At 36.4% G+C, this 22,491-nt stretch overlaps 1 protein-coding gene across 8 annotated transcripts in view; it reads right to left on the reverse strand.

The window, feature by feature from the left end:
- The window catches only part of RAPGEF2 (Rap guanine nucleotide exchange factor 2), a 254,331-nt gene that overhangs the window by 106,536 nt on the left and 125,304 nt on the right, over positions 1 to 22,491 (reverse strand). For 4 of the 8 annotated variants that reach the window (XM_066387263.1, XM_066387281.1, XM_066387272.1 and 1 more), the window contains exons 5-7: positions 10,278 to 10,353; positions 7,803 to 7,970; positions 5,278 to 5,295 (exon numbers count right to left, since the gene is read on the reverse strand). In XM_066387263.1, the coding sequence (XP_066243360.1) occupies positions 5,278 to 5,295; positions 7,803 to 7,970; positions 10,278 to 10,353 (262 nt within the window). Of the gene's footprint in view, positions 1 to 5,277; positions 5,296 to 7,802; positions 7,971 to 10,277; positions 10,354 to 17,444; positions 17,546 to 18,059; positions 18,104 to 22,491 lie in introns of those variants that run through there. The other 4 variants (XM_066387291.1, XM_066387252.1, XM_066387301.1 and 1 more) reach the window with 3 other exon arrangements.

Raw genomic sequence — 22,491 nt, forward strand, 5'->3', positions numbered from 1 at the left:
TTGTTCCTCATCAGGTTTTTTTGAAAAAAGGAAAAATGTTTTACTACTGAGATACAAATAATGACTATTTTTTTGAGAGAATAAAGGGGAAATTTTACATACACAAATATGTATAACACATAATTGGCATTTAGAAATTATTTTAAAATATTTCCTTTCACAAGTGGTTTGAATCTAACACCTACACACAGAATAAAAGGCTAGAGTTTCTTTCAGAGGTCAATGATATCTTCTAGCTAATAGAAGAGCATTTCAAGTTATCATGTTTTAACACTGGATTCAAAAATCAAAAGAGAACGTTTCCAGTAACCCAGTATTTCAAATAATGAAAATGGACAACTTATAACTGATAATCATAAAAAGATCAATTCAGCACTGGTAGGAAATACATAGGTCTCAATATCAAAGTAGATTTTTCCAAAGAAAAGAGACATTTTTTTCAATCGGCATGGAGGAGTACAAAAATCTCATGACCCCCCCCCCCAAAAAAAAGATATATGAAACGAAACAGCTGAAGATGAGAAGGATCTTCGCTCAATTTTAGCCAAGTATATTTAAAACATGTACAGGCACAGAGAGCCACCAGTGTTCACAATTAGAGGCAGGACAAAGTGGCAGTGATCTTTCTGACAAATAAATTGCTTGAAAAATTGCATGACTTGCTCCACAAGACCCACCCTTATTACTTCCCATGTCCAAGTGCAACCAAAAGATGGGCCCAATTATGACATCAATACAAGCTTTCTTTCAAAATGGAATGAAAGAACAGTAAATCCCAGTGGACATGGTAGTTCTGCAGCAGAGATGATGTAATACATAAAAATAGACCTCCTCTAACAGAAGCTGAAACTTGTGTAAACAGCACAGCGTACACTATTCTCAACTGCCTTGCATGAATTTGCAATGCATGCTGTTAATAACGCGAGAGAAATCATTTTATGTTTTAAACTGTTTCCTGATTTACATTTCAATTTCTATACATCCTCTATATTGTAATTTCCCTATCTGTATAAATTAAATCAGTATAAATACCTGATTAGAACTGTGAGCCAAAGAAAGAGCCCCCCTTCCCAAAGCGAGGAGATTGAGCCCACTGCAGCAGTTTGCACACGCTGCCTTTTGCCAGAAACTGCTGCACACATGGCACAGTACTGTCAGGTCCACCTATTGTTCAGAGCCCTTTCTGCAGGACTTTACCATGCAACCTGATCTAAGCGAAGAAGAACCGGTAAACCTGCTGATAATGAGGGTGAAAAAACAAAGGATACCTTTGGCACTCCTCTGTAAAATGACTCTCTGATGCAAATACAAAACCTCAGGCAAAAATATGATAAATAGTATCTGGCAAAATTTGTGATTTTCGAGGGGAGGGAGCTATGTCACCCCTCTCTAACACTCTGCATCCCTTTTCCATTCTCCCCCCCCAATTCAGTCTTCACATTTCTATTGTGCTTTCTTGCATGAAAAAAAAAATATTTTTCTTTGAGCCAAAATATTAAAGCCGTTCAAGCCATCTGATTTCCAAGGCACACTTGTCTATGCGCGACTTAGTACCTAGAGTTTATAATACAGCGCCCTATTTTATACTTTTCTGTATTCATTGTGAGATTATAGCTCACTAAGAGCAAGATTCTATCTGTCCTGTAAACCTATAAAGCCCCAGAGTCTGACACAGACCTGAAATATGGTGGGTATTCAATAAATATCTGTTAAATTGATAAAATATATAAATGAAAATACTAACTACGCTTTCCACTCCATGATATAAGAAACAGAACACACAAATTTTCTGTAACTCCATCCTATTATAATTCATAACAGGTGTTGATGACAATATTTAAGACAAAGGCTTTAAGTTCAATTAAGAAAACAAATACTTGATGAATTTAAATTAAAAAAGAATGAAAGTACTGAAATTAATAGGTTATCCCTATATTTGAATAATTTCTGTGTATGCATGTAAACAGATTTTTATATATCATATGAATTAGGTGGGATATGATATAATTTGTTACAAGTTAAAATCCTATGACCTTAAAATTCAAGAAATTTAGTAGATACATAAGTCATTGATACATTACAAAAACACATTCTCTTTCTGTTAAGTAGCAAATTATTAATATTAAATTGAACTAAGACCTCTGTAAAAAATTAAATAAGTATTAAGTAGCAAAGCCAAGCTATGATATGAGTAAATTACTTATTTCTAATTTAAGAATAGCAAGTCAAAAAGTTCAATACTGAATAAAATGTATAACTACATAAAGATTGCAATTTTACTTGTTTCAATAACTAAACACTTTTTTAAACTAACCAAATCTACCAAGAAGTCCTTAACTGAAGGTGAAACTAACTTAAATCAAACCTATCTCTAAAAAAAAAAAATCTACTTCAAAGATATGTAAGATATAATCTAGGAAAGACTATATAATGATTATAAGAAAAAGGACTTGTCTTATATTATTATAAAAAGTAACCTTATAAAAACTGGGTCTACCTTTGTAAGTCTCATACAAAAATCAATCGTATTACATAGGCGCTATACACATTTTTTTTTATTTATTCATTTTAGAGAGGAGAGGGGGAGAGAGAGAGAGAGAGAGAGAGAGAGAGAGAGAGAGGAGAGACAGAGAGAGAGAAGGGGGGAGGAGCTGGAAGCATCAACTCCCATATGTGCCTTGACCAGGCAAGCCCAGGGTTTCGAACCGGCGACCTCAGCATTTCCAGGTTGCCGCTTTATCCACTGTGCCACCACAGGTCAGGTGCTATACACACTTTATAGATATTTTATTATCACTGACTATAATAAAGAATGATTCCCATAACATTGAAATATTACATCTAATTCAACTTACATTATATTAATTTTATGCAGTATTTATTACTATTGTATACCTGCTCTAAGAACTTTAAGCATAATCTACTGAAAAACTCTACACATAATTATTAAACAGTGTGCTCTGAAGTATATATTCACATTATAGTACAGGACTAACAAAATGTGTGGGATATATCTTTTTATATGATGGACAAATGAGTATTTACTAATTCCAAAATTCTATGTTGATTGAAACTTTATGCTATTCTGTGTTCAAATTTGTATAAAGCAGAGCCATACTCTTTTGTATGAGTCAGAGTGGGAGTGGAAAGCCAATCAGAACTTCAAAGTGTGAAGAGCATTTCAACTATGCATCCAGCCTAGAAAGGCTGAAATTTTTCAAAATGTCCATTGGTACAAATAACCTCCATAGTGTAGCCAGGACAAGTTTTCCTCAGCCTCAGCCTAACATCTCTGTGCTATTATTGCTCTTTTCAAACCGGGAAGAGAGAACTGTTTTGTTTGTTTTTATTAAAATAAAGAAGAAATAAAAAAGAGAACAGGTATGTACCAGCTTCCCCATTGCTCCTGTCCTTCCTCCCTTAAGCCCTACAACCTCTCTTGTCCATTTTTATTGTGGAACGCAGAAACTTCCAGAATCAATTACCCATGGATGCAGAGAGGGCCTGTAATTATGGGTAAAATAAACAAAACTCCCTCCACAGCCATACACCTTATTCTGAACCTGGAGACAAGGCGAGCCTCCCAAGGCCCAATCAGTCTCCAAATCTTTAGCCTCTGCCAGGAACCTACCTCCATCGTCTTCACCCACTCCAAGAATGAAAATTCATGCCACATCTCATTTTCTGGCTGTCTTAAATACAGCCTCAAATGCGTCTTTAAAAAACTAGGATCCAATATTTTCAATTATGACTATGTTGTTGCCAAAATTAGACAAAGAATATAATCCAAATGCAAGGAAATGCTAATGAAAGCCATCTCCAATATCCTCACTGCATTTTAAAATGCTTATTCCCTCGGCAAACCCCACACACTTGCCTTGACAAAACGTCCTCCTAACACTCTGCATGGACTACATGGGTATTCATGTTTCTCAATTGCTATAATCTGTTTTAAACGACTGCAACACATCTAATTTTTAAAAGTGTACATAGGTATACATCAAAGCTCAGTGCACATTTTAAATTCAATTCTTAGTTTCAAATAGGAATTGGACTAACTGGTGATTTTTCATATTAAAAAAGAAGAGGATTAATTACATACTGATGTATCTTTTAAAATATTCATTTATATATTTTTAATGTATACCAAGTAAAAGCTCAAAACACTGGTGTAATTTAAAATTTTTTGATACATTATTCGAAGATTGCTGTCAAAACTTTTTGGACTTACCACATTACTTAAAAATTAACAGTGTTTCTAACAGAAAACACACTATTACAATCATGCCACCTGTGGCATTCTAATATGCATTTCCTTTCAGGGAACATAAAAGAAGCCACTTCATTTTCATTTGAAAAGATATAAGTATTTCATGCTTTCAGGCAAGGTTATTATAATGGCCAAAGATATTATATTGATGATAGACTTCTAATGTGAATTAAATTATTGATCTTTTTCCTGTACAATAAAAAACTACAACCACAAAAATGTACTAGTTACTTAAATCAATTAGTTTCCAGAGATAAGTTGTTTTTAATTCCTTGATTCCGAATTCCCCAATAACCCCCAATTTGATCTACAATTTCAAAAGAGTGTCACTGGAAATTCTAAATTAGTCATGTACTGGCATGAAAAAAATAAAGCAAAGGTATTATTACAGGCCTCTTGATTAAATATAGGATGATATAAAAGCATGAAATCTGGTTAAAAAAAAGCACAGATAAGAAAATACAAGCAACATTAAATTCTTGTTTCCTTTTTGACTAAGCTTTTTATTCTATCTGACTATAATTTTACCAGTGGTCTCCCAAAATGCTCTCACGTTGGTATTACTGAAATTTAAAACTTTCATTTACTGCATTTAAAATGAAAATTTTCCGTAAGCCTTCACACAGAAAGTGATTAAACTTCCATTATGTCTGTAACTGTCTTTCTCCCTTCATTGTTTTATTTGTAAAGCAGGTTAGTGAAGAACAGTGCTCTACTCATTCTTCAAAATAAGTAGGTGGCACTTTCATTCTTTCTTCAAAGACTGTGGGCAATTAATTCACCCCCAGCTCTGCACAGATATAGCCCCCTCTGCCGTCACCTAAGCCACTGACCGTTCCAAATTTTTAAGAGATAGTACTAATTAAAAGCAAAATACAAAAAAACAACAACAACAAAAAAAACAAGACGAAGCAAAACATATTGATATTATAAAACTCATTAGTTACAATGCAAATTTACAAATAAAATCAGGTTAGTAGGAGGAGATCACACACAAATTACAATACCTGAGATTTAGTGCATTCCTTTGAGCCAAAATGAAATGAGTGCCATAAAGGAGGAAAGGAAAAGATGAACATTATCAGACATGCTATAGTACATCTGCCAAAATGAAGATCATGTTAAAGTTAGGTTAAGAATGATCATATAGAATTGGCTATATGCATAATGTCCTCTATGTTCTGTAGCCATGCACCTGAAATGTACTTGCAACCATTTAAAACCACCTGTGAAGTGTGATCATGCATCTTTTAAATAAACTGTACACCTTCTAACCTACCCTACTAGGGTTCTTTCAGAGACAACTATTTCTGTTAAGAATAAGTAAATACAACTTGCAGCTAATGAAGAATAATTATTTTTACATAATTCTTTTTATTCTGTGGTGTACAGTTAAAATCATCTATTTAGGTAAAACAATAAGTATTATATAAATATAATGAAAACACAATTTGCACAATAAAACAGGATTCAGTATTTTTCAATTAAAGCCATGTTTTGCCAATCTGCACTCATTTAGTAAAATTAATACCAACATATCACATATTAGTAAACTAGTACATGATCCATTAGCAATCAAGTTAAATTTTTCATCCCTAACAAAAGCACCTGTTAACCAGACAACACATTTTTAACAAATCATTTAAAAATTTAATATTTTCTTATTTTTTAAATTTTATTTATTGATTTTAGAGAGAGGAGAGAGAGAGAGAGAGAGAGAGAAGCAGAAAGTATCAAATTGTAGTAGTTGCTTCTCGTATGTGCCTTGATTGGGCAAGCCCAGGGTTTTAGACCGGCAACTTCAGTGTTCCAGCTCAGTGCTTTATCCACTGTACCATCACAGGTCAGGCTAAAAAATTAATTTTGTAATAATAATTTTTAAAAACCATTATACATTTTTAAAAAATTAGATGGAAAAAGGGAAGTGATATAGAAAAAGTGATTGAAATTATCCATAAAGGATGAAAACATGGGGATGGGAGGGATAAAAGTTATAAAACAATCCCCCTAAATTAAGTGTAACAAACATAAAATTGAATCCATAAAGCTTTAATGCTAAATTTTAACTAATTGATACTCTTACTAACTTAATATGGAATCTAATTAGGAAAAATAAATCTAAAGCAAAAAGAATATTATCAAACTTAGTACTTAGCTAAAATATTATAATATATTGTGCTATTAGTATGTACAACTATTTTTAATGTTTCCTTATTTCATAATATTTATATCAGCACTAAAAATACTACCTTCTTTTATAGACAATGGTGACAAAAAAATCTTTCTTGTTTTTTTTTAATATACCAAGTCTCTCCAACAGACAAAGCTGTCTTTATGATGAACAAAAAGCAACCTTTTCCAAATGAGCTCAATGAAAGGATTCAATTATAAAATTCATGTTAAATTAAAATAGTGCAGGGGTAGTGAAAGAAGTAGGAGGGTAACTAGTGGTCAAAAGTGCTTAAATACTCAAATACAAACAGCTCTCACAAACAGAACATATGAAGTGTAGGTATAAAATAGATCACTTAAAGTTAGTAAAAACTGAATACATAATTTTAAGTCTGCATACATTTTCTCATGCCTTTTGCATTTATACTTATTCATAAAAAGAAAAACAAATGCAAAATACTGTATAAAGTAGTTGTCAATTACCTATTTTTATTTTTTTATACTTTTATTTTAAAGTTAATTTTACACATAACAACTATTCTTTTAATGTTATTACATGTGCAGATAAACATCTTTGGCCATTTTATGACATACGCAAGAATTCAAGCTACTTTCTTTTTGAAAACAGAAATCCTCAACTATATTTGCAACTACTTTGGATTGACCATCAGGGGATATATGGCATAGCGCAATTAAGCAGAAAGAAAATAATAATGATGATGATAATAATAATAATAATAATAATGTTCTAAAACAGCCTGTATTGGGGTCTTGTACAAATTACCCATCTGTGTCTTGGTTTTCTCAAACATAAAAAATAGTTTACTTTTCAAATATTAATTAATAAATGACAATCAAGTATTTAAGGGATCTTTGAACCTATCTGAAATTATTCAGACCATCTTTACACTGGGCTTTTAAATAGCATCATTTCAAATTATGCTTAAAACAAATTAAAACAAAAATATTCTCAGAATAGTATGAAAATAATATGTAATTTTTACCTCTAGCTACTTTTTGAATAAAAAACAGGTATGATTATCAGTCATTGGGATGAGGGAGTCTAAAATATTAGACTGGGGTAGAAATTTAAAATATCTCAGTTATAATTATCCATGCTGATCACAAAGCTGATCTTCGAGAACATTTTAAGAACTAAAAGGTTAAACAATGCCTTCTGATATCTTATTTCAGTGCTTATTAAAGCTATTCATAGTACGTGTATTTCCAGCAAAATCTGCAGTTGCAGTAAGTATGTCACAGAATTTCTCATCAAAAATAGAAAATTTAAATGTCGTTTCACAAAACTCCCAACAAAAGCCTGCAGATAAATAAGAAGGGCCATGCTTCTGTAACTTACCGTGTGGTAGCCTCTAGGCAGAGGTGGCTTGCCCACAGGGTAAGGATCCACAGTGTCAATAATTGTTTGTCTTTCACCTTTCTGGTTAATTTTTCTAAATCTCCTTCGAGACTGTCGATGAGAAGCTTGACGCTGAAAATATTCTTCATTTTCATCCATATAGTCCACCTAAAAAAAAAAGCCAGAAGAATTTCATTTCTTCAAACACAACATTCCATATTAAGATCAAATACAGAATAAAACTTACAGAAACTCCATATTCATTCATTTTTGCAAAGACATTTGTAGCCAAATTATATAAACATACTTTTAAGTGTTTTGGAACCTCTCTGGAACTAACTGGTTTTGAGTAGCTTTTCTACTACGAAGAGACATTTTCAGTTCCACTTAGGACAATATGGGTAACTCTTGAATTTCCTGCAGTATCAAAGGGAAGGATATTTTCAGTAGTCTTTGTACTGATTTAGTAGTGAAAGAACTCACAGGATGCATTACCACACATTATGAAAGCAACTGCCCCATTGTCAACAAAAATGCTGATGTATAGGAGTAAGTCTGTAAAAAAACCCCAAATCCCAAATGACTGAAATAAGACTGCTAGCAGAAAGAGTTTCTCTTCCTATTTTCATTCTGTAGATTCAGTTTCTTTTTAAAATAAATAGTGTTGTTTAAAAATAGAATAATTCCTCATTTTAAACATTTCAGAAACTGATGAATGAACTAATAAAGAGTAAGTTACATTTTTACCTCTGATCGCATTGATAGAAGGCAGTGTGCCTGCCCACTAGAGGCATATTTAGATGCCAAAACTATTCTCACGCTGGCAACCCTCGTAATTTGCATAGTACCAGCGAGTATAAAATTCTCAACGAACGTTGGAGATCAAAAGCCTTCAGAAAAACCCCCAAGTAGCACTAACAGAAGCCAAAATCTCTAGGAAATATCTAAAATCATTTTAAAACCTGTTATGCCTGACCTGGTCAAAGTACATATGGAAGTTGATGCTTCCTGTTCCTCCCCAATTCTCTCCCTTTCTCTCTCTCTCTCTCTATCCCACACTGAATAATTTTTTTTAAATGTTAAAATAAAAAAGACCTGTTGCAGCAAGATTCTACTTTTCTGCCTACATATTTTCCAATTCTAAATCTTTAGTCACCACTACACCACTCTCTCACCTAAGAATAAATTTTGTGAAATTTTACCAAAATTTTCACTAGCTTTGATGAGGAAGTTCTGATTTCTGATGGAATTCCTCCCCTGCATCATGTGGGAAAACCCTATTACCATCTCTAAAAATAGACTGGTAGTCTACCAAATATTTTATTAAATGTGAATGAAAAGTTTCTATCATCATCATCGATATTAAGCCACCATTTATTTTACAAGGTTTTCCTTGTAAAAGGATGCTGGATGATGAAAAATATGAGTGTCATATCCACTGAATGCCTATACTGGGAGTTGCTTCCATCTCATCTTATTTTTGTTGCTGACTTTTAAGAAGGTATACATATGGCCCTGGACAGTGGCTCAGTGGGTAGAGCATCAACCTCGTATATAGATGTCCCAGGTTTGATCCCTGTTCAGGGTACACAGGAGAAGTGACCATCTGCTTCTCACCCCTTTCTCCCCCTTCTCTCCTTCTTCCTCTCCCACAGCCAGTGGCTCAATTGATTCCAGCCTGGCCCCAGGCACTGATGATAACTCAATTGGTCCCTTGGGCACTAAAAATAGCTCAGTACTTGAGCATCTGCCCAAGATGGGGTTTTCTGGGTAAATCCCAGTTGGGGCACATGCAGGAGTCTGCCTCACTATCTCCCCTACTCTCACTTAAAAAAAAAAAGGTATACATATTATCCTACCTTAAAATCACTTTCATATAGTAAGGAAGGATATGGCAGCCATTTTTTTAAAGCATCAAAAATGTTGCTAATATCTATTTTACCTTTATTTTCTATGTATATGTCTTATCTAAATATAGTTTTTAAATCATGCAATTCAGTTAAAAAGAGATAAAGATCTCAACAGAGTATTTAAGCAGAAAACCAGTTCCCCATTTTCCTTTCAACTAGTTAGAAGAATTGAAGTGATTTCTTTGTGGTAATTGTTATCTCAACACATATCACTGTGACTCATTTTAAGTATCTCCTTCATTCCAATCAATATTTGAAGAGCTAAAACCCTGCAATTCAAAAATTCTCCCCAAGTTTCAATTACATGATATTATTATAGATCGATTTACAAAGTTCAAGCACCAAACATTTAGGCACTTGTCCCCTTTAAACTATCTGTCTTTGTTACTTAATTGCACCCTGTAAATAATTGTAATGATTATGAACTCAAATCTATAATGAGTTATAAAATAAATATATACAAATTGATAAAATGTATAATACTCTATTAAAAGTAGTTTGTGGAAGTGCTTTTATTTTATAACTTTTTTAAGGAAAATAAATGTCTTCACAGGAGTATTCTTACCACAATCATTTCAGAAGGCTCTAAAACAATGCATTCACAGCCACGCCTGAAGCTTCCTGCAGAACGCTTGCCAAAACTAGGAAAGAAAAGATTTAAAAGATATAAATTGTGAATTTAAAGCCAACTCTCAAGATTAATAAAAATAAAATATAAAAACAACTACAAGAAGTACACTTTGGAGAAAGAGTATCTATTCATTATTTACACAGAATGACAAGAAACCAATCAAACTTAAATTTTAGACATTCGTGTTTTGGAAAATTCCAGCACAAAGTTTTCAAATAAATAACCTAAGCAAAGGAGAATTAGTAGGTTTTATGTTAGTCAGTTTTAAATCATTCCCAGTTAGGCAAAGCTTTAAAATATGCCAAGAGGGATGGGAACTGAATCAATGGCAAACTGTAAAAAAACCAAAGAAAGTATGAAGTGTATGTAAACCTCTCTGGTAAACTTAAGAGGCTGAGGTTCAAATTCCTTTCACCTAAAAAGTGTATTTATTTTTTTCTAAATTCTCAAATCAATTAATGCTAAAAATTTAAAGACAAAGGTATTGAATTTAAGACTCTTTCCTTAAAAGTTTATACACACACACACACACACACACACACACACACACACACACACACACTCTAAATGCCCATCCTGCCTGAAAACTGCACTAGAGAACTCAGACCTAGCACCTTTGCCCTATTGGTGAGAACTCCCATCTTAACACCAGAGCAGGTGCATTCTCTCTGACTCAGCGACCTGATGACCAGAACCATGAAGAGTAAAAAGCCTGGCCAAGCTAGGGAACCCTAACTTGCTATATACTATTGCACCTCCCACCCCTGCCCATTCACTACTCCAGAAATGCTCCCTTCCCCCCAGCCAACATTTTAGTAACCATTTTAAAAACCTATTTTTGAGAAAAATACGAAATATATGAGAAAAAAATCCTTCCAAACTATTTTATCAAGCAATTTTTCTAAGTGAATTAGACATTTTGAGTGACTCCTATGGACATTCATGTTTCGTTTATAATCCTCTTTATGAAAGGTGATACGTAATGTATCAAACTTGATAGTGAAAAAGGCGTGTAAGATGAAGAGAACAGGAAAGTCAATTTTTCGCTGTGTCACTGTGCTCTCTGGTAAACCAACCTGACCATTCTCTTATTCTAAATTTTACTCATTTGTAAGATTATCAGGTTCAAGTAGGCCTTCACTTACGGCCTTTCCTGCTACAAAATTGTTTCTATGAAAATCAAACAGAACCATACTTAGAATATTTTAAAAATTATTTTTATTTTTTTTTATTTTGTTACTGAATTTATTGGGATGACACTGATTCACGAGACCACACAGGTTTCAAGTGTACAAATGAACAAAACACCATCTGCACACTGCATCGCGAACACACTGCCCAAGCAAAGTCTCCCTCCATTCCCATTCCCCTCTGCCCTTCCACTGTCCCCTCAACCACCTTTCCCTCTGGCTAGCACCACACTGTGACCTGTGTCTATGTATTTTTTATATATATAAGTTTTTCTTTTTTGCTTAATCCCTTCTCCTTCTTTTATCCAGTCCCCAACCACTCCCCTCCGACAGCTGTCAGTCTGTAGCCATGCCTGGATTTCTATTTTGTTCATCAGTTTATTTTATTCCTTAGATTATATATATAAGTAAAATCATCAGTCCTTCTCTCACTGGCCTATTTCACTTAGCATAACCATCTCCAACTCCATCCATGCTGTTACAAAAGGTAAGGTTTTCTTCTTCTTTTTACAGTTGAGTAGTATTTCATTGTGTAAATGTACCACCACTTTTTTATCCTCTCATCTACTGATGGGCACTTGGGCTGTCTCCAGATCTTGGCTATTGTAAACAATGCTGCATTGAACATAGGGATGCAAATATTCTTCCAAACTAGTGTTTCAGTTTCTTCAGATATATTCCCAGAAGTGAAATCACTGGGTCAGAAGGCAATTCCATTTTTAAATTTTTGAGGAATCTCCATACTATTTTCCACAGAGGCTGCACCAGTCTGCATTCCCACCAGCAGTGCAGGAGGGTTCCCTTTTCTCCACATCCTCACCACTACTTTTTGTTTGTTGATTTATTGATGATACCCATGCTGACAGGTGTGAGGTGACATCTCACTGTGGTTTTAATTTGCATCTCTCTGATGATTAGTGGTGTTGGGCATCCTTCTTTTCATATGTCTATTGGACATCTATATGTCCTCTTTGGAGAAGTGTTTATTCAGGTCCTTTGCCCATTTTTTAACTGGGTTGTTTGTCTTCCTGGTATTGAGTGTGTAAGTTCTTTACATTATCTTGGAAATTCACCCCTAACCATATGTATCATTGGCAAATATGTTCTCTGATTCAATGGGTTCCACAATCATTTTGTTAATTGTGCCCTTTGCTGAGTGAAAGCTTCTTAGTTTGATGTAGTCCCATTTGTTTACTTTTCCACTGCTTTCCTTGCCCAAGTAGAAATTTCTTTTAAAATATTCATATACATTCACACATACAAACTCACACAAACATACAAATGTCCCTTGGTGCCACTGTCAGAAATGGATAATTAGTCCTATCAAATGTATTCCCTTTTGTTATTATATCTTATAAGAAACTATACAAAGTGATCTACAGATTCAATGCAATTCCTATTAAAATCCCAATAGCCTTTTTTGGAGAATAGAAAATCCAATCTTCAAATTCACATGGAATTTTAAAAGACCCTAATTAGCTGAACAATTCTGAAGAAAAACAAAATCAGAGGGTTCACAGTTCTTGATTTTGAAACTTACCACAAAGCTGCAGTAATCAAAACAGTGTAGTACTGGCCTAAGGATAGCCATAAAAAAAATACAATTGAAGTCCACAAATAAACCCATATATCTATGGCCATCTGAATTTTCATAAAGGTGTGAAGTTCATTCAATGGGGGAAGAAAAGTTTCTTCAACAAATGTGTGAGACAACTGTATTTACACAGGAAAAAGAATAAAGTTGGACTCCTACCTCTTGCCATAAACAAAAATGAACTAAAAAATGAACCTAGGCCCTGGCCGGTTGGCTCAGCGGTAGAGCGTCGGCCTGGCGTGCGGGGGACCCAGGTTCGATTCCCGGCCAGGGCACATAGGAGAAGCATCCATTTGCTTCTCCACCCCCCCCCTCCTCTCTGTCTCTCTCTTCCCCTCCCGCAGCCAAGGCTCCATTGGAACAAAGATGGCCCGGGCGCTGAGGATGGCTCCTTGGCCTCTGCCCCAGGCGCTAGAGTGGCTCTGGTCGCGGCAGAGCGACGCCCCGGAGGGGCAGAGCATCGCCCCTGGTGGGCGTGCCGGGTGGATCCCGGTCGGGCGCATGCGGGAGTCTGTCTGACTGTCTCTCCCCATTTCCAGCTTCAGAAAAATACAAAAAAAAAAAAAAAAAAAAAGAACCTAAACAAAAGAGCCAAAACCACAAAACCCTTATAAAAAAGGATGAATACTATGACTTTGAATTTGGCAATGGATTCTTAGATATAACACCAAAAATATAATCAGCAAAAGAAAAGATAGATTAATTAGACTTCATGAAACTTAAAAACTTATGTGCATCAAAGAAACATTATTAAGAAACTGAAAAGACAATCTAGAAAGTGGGAGAAAATACTTGCAAATCATATGCCTGAAAACAGTTTAATGTTCAGAATATATAAAGAACTCCTAGAACTCAACAACAAAAGGACAAACAATTCAATTTAAAAATGGGCAAAGGACTTGAATATGACAATATAAAACCAGCAAGTAAGATTGTGAAAAGTTGAATAGAAACAGACCCACAGAGACAGAGAACCAACTGACAGTGCCAGAGGAGAAGGGAAGTTGGGGGGCTAGGTAAACAGGTAAAGGGCTTAGGAAGCAGGGATCATTGGTAGTCAGGAAACAGTCACAGAGATGCGAAGTACAGCATAGAAACTACAGTCAATAATATTGTAATGACTAAGTATAGTGCCAGGTCGGGACCTGAAATATCAGGGCAGTGAGGATCCCTTTGTAAAGTATATGACCATCTAATACAAAATAATATTAAATGTAATCTATAATTGAAAAATAAAATAAAATAGTACGAAAAGTTGTTCAACATCCTCAGTCATTAGGGAAAAGCAAATAAAAACCACAATGAGATTCTATTTCACATCTGATATTAGATATGAATGAGATAATAGGATGGAAATCAATTAAAAAATAATAATGAGTGAACAAGAGAATACAAAGAACTTGGAACCCTTGTACTTTGCTGATGGGAAGGTAAAATGGCGCGTGAATAAACCCAGAAGACATCTGCTATGTCAATAAACTCATCACAAAAGGACAAATACTGTATGATTACACTCACAGCGCCTTCCCGCATTCGATAACATAAACTCTCGTCTTTGAAGCTTGACAGTGATGAGGAATAATTTCTGGACCTCCTCAGGAATACTGCTGTAGTCTATCACATGTACCCAACAAGCACCAACCCCATGACAAGTGGCGAACAGAGCTCTGTTGGAAAGAGGATTCTCAGAGGCTGGCTAGGCTCACTTATCACCAGCTAGTTGAATAAAAAATACAAATCAGCTTTTGTAACTCAGAAGATGGTTCAAATTCAGCAAAAGTACAAATGACCACCAGTAGCCTGAGGGTCATTACCCTGGAATAGTCAAAGAACTGAATGTCAAATCTATAAAAACCTAGCCTGTTGGGGCAGCGGCTGCCAGAACTTCAACCAGTAGAACATCTGCTTCTCTGAAATGGCACTCACAATACAACATACCAAGATAAACAAAGATATTTTTAAAATGTAAACGCCTTAATTTTTAAACTGACACAATTATTTAACCTTGAATTAAAATATTTTTACAAATTAATCACAATCTTCTAGTAGTTTCAGACTTTCTGTGTACGCATGTTTACGTATTGTATAGGTCACAAATATAAATTACATATATTATGAATAACTGTCTTCCTAACACAAGCAAGATGTAACTAACAGTTATTAATAAGACTTGGCCTGAATATTTTAAAACCTGTTAGCCCATCCTATACTAGATGCCACCTTTCATAAGAGGTTATAAAATCAGAAAGAAAGAGATACGAAGAGACTGAAGTATGGGATATAGTTTTAAAGAATTCCAACAGTCCTCCAGTTCTACACAGTATGAAAATTGAATCATGATAGTCTATTTTAAATCCTCCTAAATTGTTCTGTGTAAATACAGTGTACAGCCTGACTCTTAACTATATAATCTCAACGTATTTCAGAATGTCCCTATAATCTTACATTAAACAACCAAAGATGACACCTAAATGTGATTTTGGTTCAATTTGGATAAAGATATTGGTCCCCTGAGATATTAAAAAAAAAACCCCAAAAAACAGAGAAACACTAGCCCTGGCCGGGAAGCTCAGTTGGCTAGAGCATCGTCCTGAAAGGCCAACGTTGTGGGTTCAACCAATGAATACATCAACAAGTGGAACAACAAACCAATGTTTCTCTCTCTTTTATTTCTCTCTCTAAAATCAAGAAAAAACCCCTCACAGTAAATGATTAATAAAGACCACTTGCAGCATAACAAGTAAATTATTCCTAAATGTTTCTATTTCCATAGTATAATGGATTTAGGAATGGTTCCTCCCAAACAATCTAACAACCCAGATTTTCATTCCCATTAAATTAAACTTTGGCTAAAGTTTTTGTACCATACAAATTAAAAATTACAAATTGTTTCTGAAATTAAAATAAGTTCAACATCTTTACAAGTACAAAACTGAATGACTTTTATAGTACCAAAAATATGCAGACAGAAAATAATCAGTAAAAGTAATTCGTCTTCTACGTAACGCAAAATAGAGAAAAAAAATTGAAGAGCTTGGTAAACTTGTTTTCAAGCTCAAGAGACATACCAAGAAAGCACAAATGTTTGAGAAAATAAAATCTTACCTACTTTTCCTAAATACCCATAGGTAACGATACACCGGACAGGCTGGTACAGGCTCTTACTCTGGTAAGGCCTCCTGTTCTAAGTTCCTGTGACCACATTTTCCTCCCCCCAAGTGGATTCAAGAAGACTTTCTACCAATGTGAGTTTCCACGATAGGCAGTCGCTGAGCACAGAAGCCCTCTATCAATGTCCCTAAAATGGCCCTTTGTATGGGCCTCCACACGCTCGTACGTCAGAACTGCCCCGTGGAATGCAATGCCTCCGTATTGGAATGTAAACTTGTTCATGTCAGGCTATACTCTGTGGGGGCATCCACAGCAATCAAACTGAGGTTAGACTGGTAGGCAATCCTAATGTACAAAATGATGAAAAATGTAATACTCTAAAATATAAAGTTTTCATACCTCAATTTCTAGAAAATGATAAGCAGGTACTAAGTTTTACTTTCCTCCCCTCAAATCTAATTAAATAACTGCAGTGATGCACTTAAGCCAAAAATCTATGTATTTCTTTTGGACTTATAAAAAAATATCCACGTGACATTTTCTTTGGATAGCGGAAGAGCAACTAACTTTAAGTAAAAAAAAAAATCTAACAAGAAACTGCTGATGCCATCAATTCCATTCTCAAAAGAAAAGTACAATATGCAGGAATAAATTTTAATAGACGTGTAAGAGGAAAGTAGTTTAGTTTGAAGGATTAAGCATAAAAAGGCATTTCATTTTTAAAATATTTTATTCTCACCCATTAGTTCAACAAAAAAGAAAGTAACATATTTAAAACAAAAACATGCACACACCAAGCACACACACACACATTGTGTGCGTGCGTGCATGCGCGTGTAAATTACAAACTGTTTATAAAGCATGGTCTTTAATGGGCTCATATTTCAATAGTAACTACTTGGGAAACTCAGCACACAATTAAGCATCTCTACATTTCTTTCAAGGCTCATTTAGAAATATTCTAACAATCATCACCCTGCACAAATGAACAGAGGCTTGTTCCTCTGCACAGAGAAATCTCAACATTTAACCTTTGCTTATAAAAATAGCGTACGAGAAAGAAAATTACAAGCAAAGGCCTCGTGGCTGGATTTTTCTCTTCTCTCTCTACTTCTCAGTAGCCTGTTGTCTATTGCAACTACAGAAGTACTAAACATTTGACATTTATGCTAATAACATTTTAATTCCTTAAAAAAAAAATCTAACCTGTACTGTCTTCAACAGTATCTGTGAAGCACTAGTAACCAGCAATGGCACTGCCACCTTCCATAGGAGCTCTTTTCTCTGCGGCAGTGAGCACTCCCCATTTCCCAGGAACTTCTCTCTCTGTGAGTCCATGCGGCTGTAGCTTGAGCAGAGAGCCAACATTCCTTCTGACGGCTAATTTCCTCCTCCAATGACCCACCCACCCCTCCTGGCTGCAGTTGTGTGCTACGCATGTTGTATGGGCACTGTTTCCGCATACCAGCCTCATGACCTCAGCGGCTGCCTGACAGACGCTCTTTATCAATTTCTATTAATTCATTATCTACTCTCTTGTAAGTCAAGGGCAAGTAGGAAAATCTGCAATGTCTGCTCTCCTATGAGTCTTCAAGGTCAAATGCTTAGATGTGCTCAGCAGTGCAATTTTGTTATTAAAATTTACCCAAGCTGCACTACACACGTGGCTCTCCACCAAAGGAATGCTGACTTGTATACCTGGCTTGAGGGATTATCATGGAAAAGACTAGCATAAATTTAAATCAAAACAGCATGTGAAAAGTTGAAAGAGGCTGCTTTCCCTCTTGTCCTCCCCTTCCAGAGTAAAAAAGTGGATCTTACCTCAGCTGTTGTTGGGGTGAAGAGAGCAAGCACTTTTTCTCTCATGCCACACTCTAAACCAGCAAAGGACACTGGTGTGATGACTACATTTTGGTAGTGACTATGTCCTCGTGACCAAACTGCTGGAGAACAGCTCAGCTAAATTGATCTGCTGCTATCAGTCTACACAGTGGCACAAACAGGTCTCTGCTGATCACAGGGCTTTGTACTCAGATGGCGGCTGATCAGTTTGTATAAAAGTTACAGTCCATAACAACTTTCCCCTTCAGCATGCAGACACAAGCCTTATCCAGAATGTCTTCTGAAATGTTCACATTTCCTTGTGCACAGCTCACCAAGGACGTATTGAAGGGACAAGGAAGCTTAGCTCTAAAATGTTATCTAAAAGTGACCTAATTTTTATAAAACTCACTCAAAAAGAGAAAATAAGCAATTGGATTAGGAAATAACCAAACAGATTGATGTAACAGGTCAATGAGAAGAATGGTAGATGAATTCAAATGCATGACTGAGGTTGGTCCTAAGCCAGAAAGAACCAGAATTGATTTCAAGAATCAAACAAGATTTCAAGAATGACAACCAAACATTTGATATTCTTTAACTTATTATATGAATGGCATCAAAACCCAGACACCAGCCTCCCAAAAACCTGGTATATAGACCATAAAATAAGTTGAAATAATAGGCATGTTTTTGTAAGAGAGAACCTGAAAAATAATTCAGGCCACTTGAATAATACTGCACTCATAATCTTTTTTGTGTGTGTGTGGCAGAGACAGAGCAAGTCAGAGAGAGGGACAGATAGGGACAGACAGAAAGGGAGATAGATAAGAAACATCAATTCTTTGTTGTGGCTCATTGATTGACTTCTCATATGTGCCTTGAGGAGGGGGGGCTACAGCAGACTGAGTGACCCCTTGCTTGAGCCAACGACGTTGTACTCAAGCTGGTAAGCCTTGCTCAAACCAGATGAGCCCACACTAAAGCTGGCGACCACGGGGTCTCAAACCCGGGTCCTCCACATCCCAGTCCGATGCTCTATCCACTGCGCCACCGCCTGGTCAGGCTGCACTCATAATCTTTGAAAGTTAATAAACCACATTTCCAAAGAGGGAAAAGCATAAAGTCACACATATATGTATTTTCTTACAAAGATATCAAGCAATAAGCTATCAATTTATTTAAATCATCTGAATGAAACATGGACACTTCTCACAAGCCATACTTACCTTGTTTCACTTTGTTTTGTAGGTAACTTTTCCTTCTAATTCTCCCAAAAAGTAACACTGGCAACATTGATTAACCTCTGTTTCAGATCATTCCTATAGACTGAGCTGGTAAAAATCTATTACTTAACGTGAAAAATAAAATACTTAGGAATAAATTTGATAGAGGCAGTGCACAAATTGAACACTAAAAACAACAAAGTGGTACTAACCTTGCAAAAAAAATTACATAAGACAAATTATGAGATATACCATGTTCATGGTTTGGAGGGCTCAATATTGTTAAGATAGCAAACCTTCCCAAATTGATCTATAAATTCAGTATAATGGCAATTATATCCTAGCAACCTTTGACACTGATGAGCTCATTTTAAAACTTACATGGAAAGGCAAGAACATAGAAAAGCCATAACAATTTTGATTAAGAACAAATATGGGGACTTAACTACATAGTTTCAAATTTTACTATAAAGCAACACAAATGAAGACAATATGGAATTGGTATGACATGTAGATCACTTTAAAACAGAAGAGAGATTCTAGAAATAGACCTGAACAACTATGGTGAACTGATTTTAACAAATGTGCTAAAGCACATTAATCAATAAAAAAGATTTCTTTCAATAAATGGTCCTGGAACAACTGAATTGTCTGTATGGAAAAATATAAACCTTAATCCTTAATTTATACCATACACAAAAATTAAATCAAAATAGATCTCATATTTAAATGGAAAAGCTAAAACTACTAATTTTCTAATAAAAGCATAAGAAAGCTTTTAACTAGTGGTCCCCAACCTTTTTTGGGCCACGGACCGGTTTAATGTCAGAAAATATTTTCACACGGACTGGCCTTTAGGGTGGGATGGATAAATGTATCACGTGATCAAGACAAGCGTCAAGAGTGAGTCTTACACAGATGTAACAGAGGGAATCTGGTCATTTTTAAAAAATAAAACATCGTTTAGACTTAAATATAAATAAAATGGAAATAATGTAAGTTATTTATTCTTTCTCTGCGGACCGGTACCAAATGGCCCATGGACTGGTACCAGTCTGCGGCCCGGGGATTGGGGACCACTGCCTTTAACGATATCAGTTTAAGAAAAGATCTCTTAAACAGGACACCAAACATACAGAGTATAAAAGAAAACATTAACATCCCTGCCCTGATAGCTTAGTAGGTTAAAGCATCGCCCCGAAGCACAGAGGTTGCCAGTTCAATCTCTCTGGTCAGGGCACATATCAAAACAGATCAATGTTCCTGAATCTCTCTCGCTCCCTCTTTTCCTCTCTCTAAAATCAATATAATAAACATTAAAGAAAAATAAAACATTAACATAGTAGACTTCATTAAGATGCAAAGTTGATGCTTTTAAACGGAGTTAAGAAAAAAGTGGAGTGAGATCCAAGATGGCAGAGACATGGAAGCTACATTCAACTCCTCCTAGGACCAAAGTGGAATTACAACTAAAATATAGAACAATTAACCTGAATAACCAGCTGAAGACTAGCTGAACAGAAGTTTTATAACCAAGAAACAGAAGTCACAAAGAGACTGGTAGGAATGATGGAGAGAAAAAAGGCTGGACCCTGTACACATGTGTGGCTAATGAGATTGAGAATACAAAGGGATATCCCAGCTGCAAAGGTTTACCCTCGAGTAGCATGAGATCTTAATGCTATGCTGGGCTCCCCAGCTCAAAGCACATATAGTCAGAAGAGGTGCCCATATAACATCTGGCTGTGAGAATCAGCGAGGATTCTGTCCACTAGGGAAAAATAGTTTCTGCTAGAAACTGGGCTCCAGTGGAGGGATGGCACCTCAGAGTGGACTGGAATCACGTGAGGGAAGATTGGGTTGTACAGCTCTGGGGAGAGAGTTGAAGGGACAGCCTCCAGGGTCCCTGTGCTGAGTCCCTCTCCCAGACTGCACACAGATGCGTTGTTTCCTGGGTCAAGCACTCCCCTCCAAACATCATCAGCATGGGGGAATGCAACAGCCCAATCTTCTTCCTCCACCATTGCCCCTCACTGCCAAGCTCATGCCCTACTGAAGAGTCAGCCATTAGGGCCCTTGAAGTAGAGGTCCAGGCAACTCAGGAGGCATAAGAAAAGAAGTTCTATAACTCTGAGGCACAGGCCATTTCCCCCTCAACGCCTGACTGGCACCTCCCACAAGGGGAGATCCACTAGCTCTGTCTTACTGACATCTAGTGGCTCCACCCTGCCAGGACTACACCCTGCAAAACTGTCAACTGGCTGTGGACAGCTTAGGCCCATGGTACAGAAGGCTCTTGAGGAGGTCCAGATTAAATCAAGGAAAAACTGAGTTGTATAGCTCTAGGAAAGGAGCCATTTTTCCCTCACACACTCAACCTGCACCATCATTCCTATACAGATACCTCCCTATACATGACCAAATCTTGATCTGTTTAAGCCTGATAAAGTCTGACGACAATTCTAGGATCCTATCCCACCAAAAAGGTCAGCAGTGACCCAGTGAGTGGTAGCCTTTTGTTTAGTGGCCTCAGATCCAGAAGGGGCACTGAGTTTGAATTTGTATCAATCTGATAAACACCACTCACTCCTACCTCACACAACTGATGTACTAACAGAGTCTATTTCAGTAACTGAGCCTAACAGGCAGTCAGCAGGTAGAGGCAGATCTTACCTGGGCCTTTTGCTAACCTGCCCTGGGGGCTCTACACTGGTGGAAGCAGGCCTTTGTGTGCAGCTTGGCCCCTTCCATGCACACACAGGCACAGCAGAGGCAGCCACCAACATACATGGTGGCAGGATTCAGACCACATCAGAGCATGACCCAATCAGTTCCACAAGTGGCAAACCCAATGAGAGATCTCGGTAGGCACCAGACCTTACTAGGATAAATTCTGCTTTGTGGGGTCAGCCCTGCACAGTAGCTCATACACTTTGGTTGGAGTCAATCCTCACAGTCAGCCAGTCTGAGGGTCAACCCTAGTCACAGAAGGGCCAACAGCAATTAAAACTCAACTACAACAGGAGGGGCTCACATAACCCACAAAAGGGACATTTCTATAGTACCTAGTTCAGCTGATTAGGAAGCCTGAGCCACAGCCCTGGCCAGTTGGCTCAGCGGTAGAGCATTGGTCTGGTGTATGAAAGTCCTGGGTTTGATCCTGGTCAGAGCAAACAGGAAAAGCAACCATCTGCTTCTCCATTACT

This window comes from Saccopteryx leptura, chromosome 1, assembly GCF_036850995.1.
Source record: "Saccopteryx leptura isolate mSacLep1 chromosome 1, mSacLep1_pri_phased_curated, whole genome shotgun sequence".
Taxonomy (NCBI): Eukaryota; Metazoa; Chordata; class Mammalia; order Chiroptera; family Emballonuridae; genus Saccopteryx; species Saccopteryx leptura.